The sequence below is a fragment of the Narcine bancroftii genome, chromosome 9, assembly GCF_036971445.1.
Source record: "Narcine bancroftii isolate sNarBan1 chromosome 9, sNarBan1.hap1, whole genome shotgun sequence".
Lineage (NCBI taxonomy): Eukaryota > Metazoa > Chordata > Chondrichthyes > Torpediniformes > Narcinidae > Narcine > Narcine bancroftii.
In genome coordinates this window covers 20187258-20201587 of record NC_091477.1, presented here as the reverse complement: position 1 = coordinate 20201587, position 14330 = coordinate 20187258, and the positions used below count along the sequence as shown (strand labels likewise).

General features: G+C 38.5%; 1 protein-coding gene across 7 annotated transcripts in view; it reads right to left on the bottom strand.

The window, feature by feature from the left end:
• Window positions 1–14330, bottom strand: part of LOC138743254 (uncharacterized) — a 54773-nt gene that overhangs the window by 9284 nt on the left and 31159 nt on the right. For all 7 annotated transcript variants that reach the window (XM_069898241.1, XM_069898244.1, XM_069898246.1 and 4 more), the window contains 3 exons: window positions 14152–14188; window positions 7606–7670; window positions 4631–4713 (listed from right to left, as the gene is read on the bottom strand). In XM_069898241.1, coding sequence (XP_069754342.1) covers window positions 4631–4713; window positions 7606–7670; window positions 14152–14188 — 185 coding nt within the window. The remainder of the gene's footprint in view (window positions 1–4630; window positions 4714–7605; window positions 7671–14151; window positions 14189–14330) is intronic.

The following is a 14330-nucleotide window of genomic DNA, read 5'->3' as shown; positions in this document are numbered from 1 at the left end:
TTCTATGTTTCCTTACTCAATTTCAATTTAGGAATACAGTTAAGGCCAATATAGCAGTGATATCTGGGAATTTTTCTTCATACAAAACTTCACTAACACATGAAAATGATTTTGAGTGGGCTGGAAAACTCCCAAGACCAATTAAGAAACTATCAAATACTGCAATTAAAAATAGAAAATGGTGGAAAAACTCAGACAGCATCTGTGGAAAGATAACAGACTTAGGATTTAAAGTCAGATTTATTGCCAGAGTACATAGATGACATCACATACAACCCTGAAATTCTTTTTTTCCTGTGGGCATGGCAGAATTACCACCAACTGGTTGTACAAAAAAACAAGCAACTGGACCAGAGGCCCTGGATGTGTACTCCATGCCTGAGCCGACCACTGGCAAAGTCTCTCTCCAACAGGCTGAAGTAGTCTGAAGACTCGCAGTAGACTGCAGATGCTGGAATTTGAAGCTGAACACAATTTTTTCTGGGTTTCAGGTAATGGATCAAGCAGGATCAGTAGAGAAAAAGAACAGTCAAGATTTTGGGCCAGAGCCTTTCATCGATACAGGACATCAAGAGAAGCCAGTGCAAAGAGGGCAGTGTGGGAGAAGCAGGGCAGGGGCCTGTGTAAAATTGGTAAACCAGGGAGAGGCAAAGTGTTATAGACAAAGGCAGAAGAATGGCAAATGACAAACAAAAGGAGAAAGAAGCAAAAAATGTTTGGTGGGAGAAGATAAGCAAAAAGGGTGGAGTTTGAAATTAGAGGGCAAAGGTACTGTCAACCTCTCCCCTGGTTTGAAGTTTTTCATACAAATAAGGCAGTTTTTATATCATCTTGAAGTCAAAGGTTGTCATTTTCATCTCACCTCAAGGGTTCTGCCCTTCAGACAACATTGTGACTAAGTGGACCTGGTAAAAATCTAAATTGAAAAAAGGTAAATACACCTTATTAGCAGTGATGATATTGGTGATTCAGAATAGACTGAAAGGACAATAATTAAGCAGGCAGACATAATCCTGTTTTTTTGGAGACAGGCAATTCTTGGTTAATTTTCAATGTTGTTGAGTAGATATCAATGTTTAACCAGTTTGAGCATCTTTGCTTGAGGCATACAAGTCACAAACCTCATGTTCTATAAGGTAAAATGTACATCTGGATCCAGGGCTTTTGGTCAGTCCTTAGTTGAATTAAATGATTGATGATTAGCTTCTGAAAGGGGAGAGAACTCTGGATGAAACTGACACAGAGCACACATTCATCACTACCAGCTAAAAATGGTTACATTTATCTCTTGTAACGCTTTGTCTACATGGATAAAGGATGATTTTTTTTTTCGAAGCTGTACTCGCTGAAGTTTGAAAGGATGAGGGGAAATCTCATTGAAACATACCATATATTCAAAGGCCTTGCTCAAGTGAACATAGAGAAGATGTTTCCAATAGTGGGAGGGTCTAGACAAGAGGGCACAGCCTCAAAATAAAAGGATGCCCCATTAGAACACAGTTGAAGAGAATTTTCTTCAGCCAAAGGGTGCTGAATCTGTGGAATTCATTGCCACAGACAGCTATGGAGGCCAAGTTATTGGGTATATTTAAAACAAAGTTTGATAGGTTCTTGATTAGTAAGGCTGTCAAAAGTTGTAGGGAAAAGACAGGAGAATGAGGTTGAGTGAAAACATTTTGAGTCCACAGAACTATATAACTGACAACTTTGACCATGCCATTGTGGTCAAATGTATTTATGACAGATAAATTGGTGATGACAAGGTAAATGAGGCCTATCATTTGTATTAGTTTATACGTAACTTGCTGTTGATCTAGTTTGGCAGCTATGTTTCATGGCTCAGTTTGGTCAGTCACTGGTGATGGGCATGAAGTCTTTCATTCAAAGAACATTTTGTGCATTTGTTAAACTTAGTACTTCTTCCTCATAATATTCACGAAGAAGAGCACAGCTTTTCTATAAGTTAATATTTTCTGTGAAAATTAGACATATAGCACAGTACTCCAGATGTGGTATTATCGGAACTATAGTTTTTAAACAACTGAATTTCTCAGCAAAGTTTTTGTTTGTTTTGTTTTATAAGGATTGCTTTGATGTTATCCTATCTCCTTTAGGATACATCTTCCTCTTGTCAATCATCTGGAGGAGAAACTCTGCAGAGTACTGGCAATCTACAGTCGTTGTTCAGTCTGAACGTTTTTCGGATACCTCTGTGATTTTTTAAAATTTTCTTGAAGAGAATGTTAGAATTTATCTCTACATTCCCACCAAATCAATCTGCTATCAATCGACAGTGTCAATGGCATATTAGTCTTTAATAAAATTACCAGTAGATCACAGGACTAAATGTCTGTGATTTCTTTGAAAACGTGCTTATTTTCATTTACTATCAAATTTCCGCACTGAAGCATTTAAAGCCAGGTGGGTTTAAAATAAATCATGTTTTAGCCAACATTAATACCAGAGTTTGGCACATTGTTTCCTATTTACTTTTTAAATCTCTTGCAAATAAATCACCCAGTTATTGAACAAATAGTTTTTAAACCATCTGTTTAAATACTGAACATGACTGATACTTGTTAAGAATCCAAAAATTGGATATAAAATTGCAATAAGCTACTGATCCAAAGCATGCTGAAGTGAAGAATGCTTTTACTCATTAACTATATTAACAGAATCCCAAAATTAACATATTTAAATATCATTTAAATGTGACATGATCCACAAAAGAAGCTTCGCAAAAAGTTAGGTTAGTCAGGTAGTGTCATGAAAAAAAGAAAAGTGGATGGGGAAAGCAGAGAGATTAAAAAAATCCTGAGTTCAGGGACTCAGCAACTAAAAGCATGCTAATCAATAAAGGAGTACAGTACTTGAATTCAGGATATTCAAGACACTGGAATTCAAGGAGTGTAATATCTTGAAAGTTTAATCTGGAGGTGTTAAAGATTTGAACTTTGTCATAGAGGAAGGGAAAACCTGGTGCACATTTGTTCCACTGGGCTTTATCTGATAGAATTTTCACGTGGTTCATTGCATTTACTAGAGGAAAAGGCTGGAAGGGACTGGGGAACAGATTTTAAGAAGATTGCTACAGAGAAAACCTGCCACGTTACCTTGAATATTAAAAAGATTCAGAACATTGAACAGTTTTGGAAAGCAGAGCAGTATTTGGTGGTCCTTTGAGGTATCAACCAGATTGAGCAATAGTCCTCTTGTCAATAGTTCATCAAAGGGCTGTAGCCCAAAATATTCACAATTTGTTTTCTCCACTGATGCTGCTTGACGTGTTGAGTTCCTCCAGCAACTTGTTTTTTTTTTGCGCCAGATTTCAGCATCTGTTGTTTGTTTCTTTCTTTCTGCGGCTTTATGAAAATCTAAGTACCTCATGTGCCATCATCTGTTCTGCCAGTTACATCATTGGAAAAATTCCAGTAGGTTTGTTGAACACAATTTCTCTTCCCAAAATATGTGTTGACTTTGTGTAAAATCCTGCTGATTTCTTTGAGTATTTTGATATCTGAAACTTTATAATAGCCTCTAACATTTTTCTCCCTGCTAATGTTTGGATATTATCTCTTCTCTTTGGCTTGGCTTCGCGGACGAAGATTTATGGAGGGGGTAAAAAGTCCACGTGAAATCTCACCTGATTTGCAGCCAAATGTCTTGCACCCGTGCATGTTAAAAGTAAAGTGACTGAACAAAAATGCCAATTTAGCTCAGCTTGGCTAATATTTCAAAATCTGATATGGACAGTATGTCAGACTAATTATGCAAAAGTAAATTTTGATCTTATAAATTTATTACATTTCTTGGTGAATATTTCATAATTCAAGTGGCATCTGACCAACTATTAATAGCTTAAGTTTACGGTACAGGGTTATCTTAGTATACGAGAAAGAATAAGGGATACTTTGTTCATCATTTTTTTGTAAATAACAATAAGATATTATATCCAATAATGTCTTCTTCAGAATGTGAACATTTCCCTTGGCCAATGTCATAAGGTTCAGCGATGCTTTGCAATCCCTGCAGATTTTTTTTCATATTTATCACTGAGCAGGTTCATTCTTTCAGTCCTGTCCAATGTACATTTTCACCAAGTTAAATAGAATCTACATTTAATCAGTGTGCAAAATCCATTGACATCTTCTTTCATCCTGGTTTAAATGAAATTTCACCTCAAAGCAAATCAGTACCATCATTTGTTGCCAACACCTCCCTCAATATTGACTCCTCTGATTAGGAATTCTGAATAGTTATCTTTCTTTGATTTTATGGAAAATGTAAGGTCTCTTGCCGTCTGCAAGCTGTCTTGGTACCCCTTTTTTTGAAAACACTCCAATCCATACTTTTTCAGCCACTTCATTTTGCTGATATTTTTTAAATACAAAAAGTTCATTTTCTTCTTCCTCAGTGATTGCAGATCTGCCACTCATTTCCCAGTGTTACCACCTGAGTGTCTTACTTTTAGGGAAATATAGCCTCTTTTTTCTAAAAATGAGAAAGCATCTCAAAAATATTTGAACTGTCCTTGACAACAGATTTCATGAGTATATTTCCTTTACAAAGCTATTATTGATAAATGAAATCCATGAATATGTTACAAGATTTAAAAAACACAGTAACTTACAATGTTTTTCTGCTTTGATGGAATGGAAATTGCTTGCATCCTTTTCTGTCCATTGCCTGGTTGCAACTTAGAGATGGTTTTACCTTATTAAAATATATAAAATATATTATTATCAAATTTAATCCATATTGTTCATAGATTAAGAATTACAAAGTTACAGACAAGATTCCACTTTTAATTAAGTTTAAAATAAGGCAGGAAACATGCAAATCCTGTTGTCAAATTACAATAAGGAAGAAATGAAAAATGTGTTAAAATTAGATGAGTTTCTTGACTATTTGGAATGAAACATGTGGCTAGGATTTAGATGCAATACATTGTAATTCAATATAATTGACAGTAAACCCAAACAGTAACACAATGGAGAATATATTGTTAAGTTTTGGATTATTGGTCACAGGGCACAAAAAATATTTTTGAGAATTTTAAACTTATTTCAATAGTTAACTTATATTACTGAATTAAGCAATGATTTTAATTTTAAAGTAAATTTCGAGTCCACCACAACAGGATGTCAGATGAGCAGTCTGACAACTTGGGGCACTCAATGCATTAAGATGTTGGTATACAATAATTCTGTTGAGGCAGACCATATGTGAGGAAAGAAAAATGTAACAATAAATACCTGGTGGGGATGGGGGTTGGGGGGGGGGGGGGTGGTGGCAAAAATGTTAAAAAAAGGCAAAACACTTCACCAGAGAGAAACTTTAAATATTTTCCTTGTGACATGTTCCAATATCTGCAATGGAGGTTGCACCTGGATGAATAATGGTGGGAAGAATTGACAAAGATGATGTAAACATTCCATCAAATGTTGCAAGAAAACCAACAAGGATGTCAAAGAATAGATTGTACTTTCACAAGCACAGAATATTTTTGTAATTTCTGTAAGAATGTAAAGATTGGTTCCATGGCATTGGTAAAAACTTGAACGGAGGGATTTAAACAAGTAGTTCAAGGAAGATTTGGACAAATTTTGGAGGTCGCATTTTGGGTCAAATGCTTTCATGGCCTTGCATGGAAATCTCAACCTACCCCCCCCCACCAACTTTTTTTCTGTTAATATGAAACAGATAATTTACTTCCTTTAAAATAATTTCCCATTTTAAATGGAGTTGATATTTTCTGTTGCTGTAACAAAACAGCAATTCATTAAATATCTGTTCATGTTGTTGCTATTTATCAAGTTTTTGAGGCGATGGGGCAAACTGAAAGAAAGTAAAAGTAGATTATAGGTAATTTGAAGACAATGACATTTAGCTGTGAAAAGAAGCCAAGGTAGATTAACAGTAACAGGGAGTGCAAATAATCAGAATTGTGTGCTGACCAACTGCACCATGGTCTGGTATGGGGACACCAATACCCCTGAGCACAAAGCACTTTAAAAGGTAGTAGACACAGCCCAGGACATCACAGGCAAACCCCTTCCCACCATCAAGAACATTTATGGGGAACACTGCTATCAGAGAGCTGCAAATATCAAATAACCAACACCACCTAGTACGTGCTCTGTTCTCGCTGCTGCCATCAGGAAAGAGGTATAGGTGCTACAAGGCTCTTACCACCAGGTTCAGGAACAGCTGCTACCCTTCCACCATGAGACTCCTCAACAACAAACTCAATCAGGGACTCATTTAAGGACTCTCACTTTTGCACTTTATTGTTATTTTTATTAATTTTTTCTCCTCTCTCTATTGCACAGTTGTTTACATTTGTTTATTTAGCCCCTTTCACACTTGTTAGTAGTCCCAGGAATTAACGGCCAATCGGCCTAAAAAGGGTCTAGTGTGAAAGGAAAATCTTCTCAATGCCAGTGTCAGATGACGTCATCTCACACCGGGGATAAACTGCCTTGATCCCTAGTACAATCCCTAGCATCTGCAAATGCCAGTGTTGCAATCAGGCAACTGTAGAATGGGAAATTGCATTCTGGGATAGAAATGATCCAAGTTTTTGGATGAGTGCAGGAACATAAAGGAAGAAAAGATTAAAATGAAGGTATAAACTTTGCCATGGGAAAGTCGCAGAGAGAGAGAGAGAGAGGAAATAAATAGCAATTTGCAGACAATTTTTAAACAGCATGGGAAAGTTGGTAGTGCTATAGCACACAATTTATAAAGACAGTGTGAAAAAGTGATGGCAGATCTGCCTCCCAAGAAAGCCATGCAGCAGAGAAACCCCTCCATGAGTGCTCCATGCATGCAGTTGTGCATACAGCCCTTTCTCTGCCACATGGCAATCTGAGAGGGCAGGTCCGCTGTCACTCTCCCCCCCCCCCCCACAGTATTTATAAATTGTGTGCAATAGCACTACCAACTTTCTCACACTGTATAAATTGTGCATGATAGTGCTACCAACTTAAAAATTGCCCGCTATTGCTATTTATTGCTAGCACTTTGCCATGGTCTCTCAAAAGCTTTATATAGGTTGGTGCAACAACAACAGGGGCTGAAGGGCTCATACTATACTGTACAGAAGCTTAATTATGTTATAATTAGGCATGATTAATTTTGTTCAAAATTGATCAGGATTTAGGGCAGGTGTACCATCGCTCGATGTGCCATGGCATCACTGGTAGAAGTCAGAACAGTCCTAACCCCAGGGATGATTCCTTGCAAGTGTGAATGCATGTAGTGTCCCAGTTAAGAATAGTCAAGTGTGAACAGAAAAAATGCCATTCCTATTCCAGGACACTGAATGACCGATTTAGTGAGATGTAAGTGTAAAAGGGGCTTTTGTTTACATGTGTACATGTTTTTTTTTGTTGTAGTACCAATAAATCATAATTCTGCCTGGCCCGCAGGAAAAAGAATCTTAGGGTTGTATGTGATGTAATGTATATGCTCTGACAATAAATCTGAAATCTGATAAATTCATAATTTTTAATGATATGAAGTTTATGAAGTATGAAGGAAAGAAACAGTTCAGGTGAGCATTGATTGGAAATGGAAGATGACCAATAAAGTCCCCAATACCTGCAACTGTAACCAAAACTGGTTTGGAACTCTCATACTGCTGAGTTGCATCTGTCTCATGGTTTCTGCAAGCAAAAGCACATTGAACAATATTAATATGAAATGTTGGAAGGGATTTGCTGCTAATATATCATTGCAAAAAGTAGAAGTTCCCATTTTTACTGTTGTGAGTGAAAGAACATAGAGATCTTCTTTCCATTTATTAGCTAATGCTTGGATACACCAATGGCCAAAAGAATAATAAAAGAGTGTGATGTTTCTTTTATTGTAATAAAGAAACTTGGGTTCTTTTAAAACAAATATACTTTATTCACTAAAGTACACACAAGATCATGTGGAAGCATCCATCTTGAATCCCCGAGCTGCAACCAAATTAGTCTGACTCCCTCTTGTAGACAGGAGAATCATTGCACCCCCTTTTCCTTGAGATGTTTAATCTAACAACATGACACACTAATACAGTATTAATTTCAATTTAAAGTTCCACACAAATGTAAACAACATCAGCAGCACAAGCTTTTTAAGTGTGTGTTTCCTTTTCTTTTAGGTGCTTTGTTAATGCATGTTGATCTTCTTAGCACAGGTGCTTGTGTCGGCTCTGCTGGTCCACTACTGCCTATTATCTTGAGCTGGTGGTGTTTCCTCTGTTGCTCTGCAGGCTGGTTCTTCTGTTTTTGACTGTCCTGCAGTGTCTCTTGCTTTTTCAGCAGGCTCTTTTGATTCTCCTCAGTATTTGACCATCCTCTGTTCTAATAGTGAAATATCTTGGACACTTTCTCCAGAACAGTGGCCCTTTTGACCCAAGTGTAGGAATCTTTGAGTCTCACGATGTCACATTATGCCAGTGGCCCTAAACTTCATGTCAAAGTTTACTTTTTGACTCCATTGCAGACACTTTTGTTTCCGTTCAGCATCTTAGATATCTCTGTTCTTATTTGGGTCTGCAGGGTAGGAAAGTGTGGTGCATAGTTATGTTCCATCAGAATCTCAATGAGTGATATGCCATGTTCAAGTGATGAAGCTCTGTAACTCAATGGAGCTAGATAAGCATCTGAGCCACCATCTTGTGGTTTCTTGAACAACTGTCTAACTAAGTGCACTCCTTTCTTTGCTTTACCCTTTCACTGCAGATGCAGAGGACTTGAAGTCACATGTCGAAAATCATACTCTTCTGCAAAGTTATGGATTCTCTACAACTGTAGCGTGGTCCATTGCCACTATAGACAATTTGAGGAATTCCATGTCTTGGAAAAATCAATTTCATCTATTTGATCACACAGGCAGCATACATGTTATGAAGCAGCGCACTCTACAGATAGTTTGATAAATAATCAATAACGAACAAGTAATTTTTTTCTATCCATTGTGGAACAGATCAGTCCCAACTTTCTGCCATGGTTTTGCTGATGTTAGTTATTATCAAAGGTTCCTTTGCATGTTGTTTTAAACAGATCTCACAGTTGAAACCATCCTGTCAATGTCAGCATTTATCCCTGGCCAATAAACACCAGTTCTGGCCCTCCTCTTGCATTTTTCCATTTCAAGATGCACCCTTTTCAGCATCTCTTGTTGCAGTGAATGAGGAATGATAATTCTGCTCTCAGCTCAGCTTTGATGTTGTAGTATGGCTGACATTCACCCCTAGGCTATGCTTCATTCAGATTTTTGATGACTTTATGTAGAACCATGTCCTTTTCTGTTTCAGCTGTGATCTGCTTGGATTTCATGTCAGATATGGGAAGTGATCAGTGATCAATTTCACATGGAGATTCACATCAGTCTCTGTGGAACTCTCGTTACGTGCTTCACTCTGCATTGCTGCCTTGGATAACACATCAGCTAACACAATAAGTTTCCCTGATGTGTACACCAATTCAAACGCATAACATCGTAGCTTCATCATTGGGCTTTGGATTCTCAGGACATTTCATTGAGATTTTTTTTGATTATTGCTATTAATGGCTTGTGGTCTATCTCTGCTATGAATGTTGATATATCATACACATAACTGTAGAATTTCTCAAGTACATCAACCAGACATAGACACTTTTTCTTGATCTGTGCATATTGACATTCAGATGATGCCATCATCCATGCTACTGGCTCCAATCTTCTCCCATAGCCTGAAGTAGTACGGCACCTATTCCATCTTTTGAAGCATCCATAGATATTTTCATCCTTCTGATGTGTCAAAAAACACCAAAAGCATTGGCTCTGTAGTTAGAACGGTCTTCAGTCATCCCCATTCTTCCTCATGGTTGGATGTCCATTTGAATACTTGAATTCATATTTGTCCATTAACAACCTCCTTAGATACATTGTTTTTGAAGATAGGTTTGGTATGAATTTACTAATGAAATTGTATGAATTTACTAATGAAATTGTATGAATTTACTAATGAAATTGATCATTCCCAATATGCCTTTTTTGTCACTGGGTCTGAGATCTCTAAAATTGCTTTCATCTTGCTCTTGTCAAGCTCTACACCTGCCTCTGACTTTATCTCCCAGAAAGGTGATTTTTTTCACACCAAACTAACATTTTGGTCTGCTTAACTTTAATCCATACTTCTGGATGCATTGTAGCACTCTTGTTGTGTTGTTCTTGTGTGGATCCCCATAGGATCATGTCATCCACGAACACACATACCCCATTTTCCTGTGGAACACTTCCAGAGCTGAGGAAATTCAAACAGGCATCTTCAGACAGCAATATCGGCCAAACGGTGTATTAAATGTACAGTATTTTGTGCTATCTTCATGCAGTTTTATTTTCTAGAAGCCAAAAGAGTATCACTGAGAGCAGTTTGTACAGTTTCATTTCTGTTTTGTTTTCCTTTGGAAAAACATTGCTTTGCATAGTGATTCTGCCCTTTGCACTCATTACAGACTTTTCCATAGGCGGGGCATTGTTTTGGTGCCTGTTGAGTGCCACATCGTTTGCACTTGAATGTCACTCCATCTTTTTGTTGTTTTCTATATCTCATTTTTTTGTTTATATGTGTGGACACACACTGTGACTATGCCTTAGTTTTCACTGGTTTTTGCACTCTCACCGAACTTTATTGCATGCTGCAGAGCTAATTCATTGGCATGGCATATCTTCACAGTTCCACCTGAGGTAAGATCTGTCTCTTGAAGCAACCTCCCTCTCACTTTCTTATCAATAATCCTGAACACAATTTGGTCTCAGATTATTGAATCTTGCAGTGATCCAAAATTGCATGTTCTTGCTTTTAATTTCAAGTCTGTTAAAAAAAGTATCAAAGCTCCCTCCCTAAAGCTGCGTGCGTGAGTGAAACATGTACCTCTTGAATGCTTCATTTTTCTTTGGTGAACAATATTCATCAAACATCTGGATAACTTTGTCAAACTTTCCCTGGTTTTCTGCCTTGGCAAAAACAAATGTATTGAAAACCTCTAGTGCTTGAGGTCCCAATAAGGTAAGTAGAAATGCAATCATCTGTATATCAGGTTTGCTATTGACTCCAGTGGCTTGCAGGTACAGCATTAATCTTTGTTTGAAGATCCTCCATTTGTGGTCAACATTTGCAGTCCAATTTACAGCATCAGGAGCATTTACACTTTTTTCATTTCTCTGCTGCAATGCCAACTGATTCTCACTCCTGGTACCATGTGATTTTTCTTTCATTGTAATCAAGAAACTTGGGTTATTTTAAAACAACTATACTTTATCATCTGAGGGTTGGTGCGAGAACACAGCCTTGCTTCACGCCATTGTTAATGGAGAAGGGTTCAGAGAGCTCATTTCTGTATCTGACCCGACCTTGTCTCGCACCAACCCTCTTTTCAATCTTCTTCAGCATGATGCTGAACCAACCCATGAAAGACCTCAACAATGAAGACGCTGTTTACATCCGGTACCGCACGGATGGCAGTCTCTTCAATCTGAGGCGCCTGCAAGCTCACACCAAGACACAAGAGAAACTTGTCCGTGAACTACTCTTTGCAGACGATGCCGCTTTAGTTGCCCATTCAGAGCCAGCTCTTCAGCGCTTGACGTCCTGCTTTGCGGAAACTGCCAAAATGTTTGGCCTGGAAGTCAGCCTGAAGTAAACTGAGGTCTTCCATCAGCCAGCTCCCCACCATGACTACCAGCACCCCCACATCTCCATCGGGCACACAAAACTCAAAACGGTCAACCAGTTTACCTATCTCGGCTGCACCATTTCATCAGATGCAAGGATCGACAATGAGATAGACAACAGACTCGCCAAGGCAAATAGCGCCTTTGGAAGACGACACAAAAGAGTCTGGAAAAACAACCAACTGAAAAACCTCACAAAGATAAGCGTATACAGAGCCGTTGTCATACCCACACTCCTGTTCGGCTCCGAATCATGGGTCCTCTACCGACATCACCTACGGCTCCTAGAACGCTTCCACCAGCGTTGTCTCCGCTCCATCCTCAACATCCATTGGAGCGTTTTCATCCCTAACGTCGAAGTACTCGAGATGGCAGAGGTTGACAGCATCGAGTCCACGCTGCTGAAGATCCAGCTGCGCTGGGTGGGTCACGTCTCCAGAATGGAGGACCATCGCCTTCCCAAGATCGTGTTATATGGCGAGCTCTCCACTGGCCACCGTAACAGAGGTGCACCAAAGAAAAGGTACAAGGACTGCCTAAAGAAATCTCTTGGTGCCTGCCACATTGACCACCGCCAATGGGCTGATATCGCCTCAAACCGTGCATCTTGGCGCCTCACAGTTTGGCGGGCAGCAACCTCCTTTGAAGAAGACCGCAGAGCCCACCTCACTGACAAAAGGCAAAGAAGGAAAAACCCAACACCCAACCCCAACCAACCAATTTTCCCCTGCAGCCGCTGCAACCGTGTCTGCCTGTCCCGCATTGGACTTGTCAGCCACAAGCGAGCCTGCAGCGGACGTGGACTTTTACCCCCTCCATAAATCTTCGTCCGCGAAGCCAAGCCAAAGAAGATACTTTATCATCTAAAGTACACACAAGACAGTGTGGTGACACCAACTTGAATCCCTGAGCTGAAACCAGTCTCTCACCCCTTTTAGTGGTCAGGAAGTTCACTAGCACTCTATCATTACACAAAAGACATATTAAGTGCCTCAGCAAGCTAAAAGACTGCAAACATTCCAGGGACCTGATGAGATCTATCCCTGGTTGATATATGGGGCAAGGGAAGAGATTACAGGGGCTCTGATAGAGATTTTCAATCCCTCATTGATCACAGATGAGGTGATAGTTGACTGGAGAACAATAAATGCAGTGCCTGCATTAATGTATTGCTGCAGGGATTAGTCACATAATTACAAGCCCGAAAGCTGAACATCACTAGTAACAGAGTTAGGGAAAAACAAATCTGAAACCATAGGATTCCTCTACTCTTGGAAAGGGAGGAAACGATCAAAGATAATCAACCTGGCTTTGTCAGGGGAGATGCTGACTATCAAAATTAATTGGCTCTTCCAAAAAAGTATCAAAATGTAATGAGGACAGAGCAGTGATATAGCTGTAATGAACTTCAGTGAGGCCTTTTAAGAGGTCCCTAAAGGGTAAAGCCCATGGGTTCCAGGTCAAATGGTCAAATTAGATCCAAAACTGGTTTAACTATTGAAGGGTAATGGTAGATAATTGCTTTTGTAAATGGAAGCCTGTGGTGTACTATAGAGATCACCATGGTGCTCAGACCTTGTTTCTCAAGGAAGTATGATTATCAGGTTTGCAGAAGACATGCAAATTGGTCATGTTGTTGACAATGAAGGGTGTTGCATTGGACTATGGATAATATTGATGAGTTAGTAAGATAGAAAGAGAGAAGAGAAAGATAATTTAATTCTAATAAATGTGAGGTGATGGGCTTCTGATTAATTTACTGCTGCTTAAAAAACTCCCATACTCAGATTTGCTCACTAGGCAATATTATGACCTCTTGTTTTAAGCAATCTAAAAGGATGGATTAATTGTTTTCTGCAATTGTTAATATTCTCAACAGAAACAAAATTCCTTGAGAACTCTGAAATATTTCTTTAAATAGTTGATTGAAGGCAAATATTTTAATTTGATTTCCCAATTTATCAAAGCCATTGCTGGCTTCACTTTTAAACTGTTTTTAAGTTCAAGAGTGTTGTATCTGAACTGCATGGAAAATTATTTCATATTATGATTCCTTTTCCTTGGAGCAAGATTACTAATTAATCCTGTCTTATGAAAGGTGTCCAAGACAGTCTGTTCCTGATTAGTTCCATTACAAAATATTCCAGGGTACAGTGTTGAATGCAACCTTTGAATTCATCCTTCAAATTACTTATGCAGATTTGATTTGTCCTGTTTATATGAGGATTGCATTTCCTCATAATTGTTGTATAAACATTGTTACCTGTTTTTCCTTTCTATTAACTTGGCCACCAATTATGTTGCTTCCCTTTCAGAATCTAGGGATGAGGAATGCCCCATGTTAATTACTTACTCCAACTCAGCTACTGCCATGTTTTCTGCCATACTTTTCAGGACAACATTAAACTTAGTAACAATAGTTTTAATAAAAACTCTCACTTGAAGTTCCTTTCTCTTGAAATATTTCCAGTGTGTTCTGAAATCCAAGAGAAACTTATTAAAACAAAGAACTTTCTGATCAAATACAATAATTGCAAGCATTTTTTAAAAACAGCTTATAGGTTTTGTTCCTTAAACCGAAACTTCCAAACATAATTTTAACATGTTGATCATAAAAG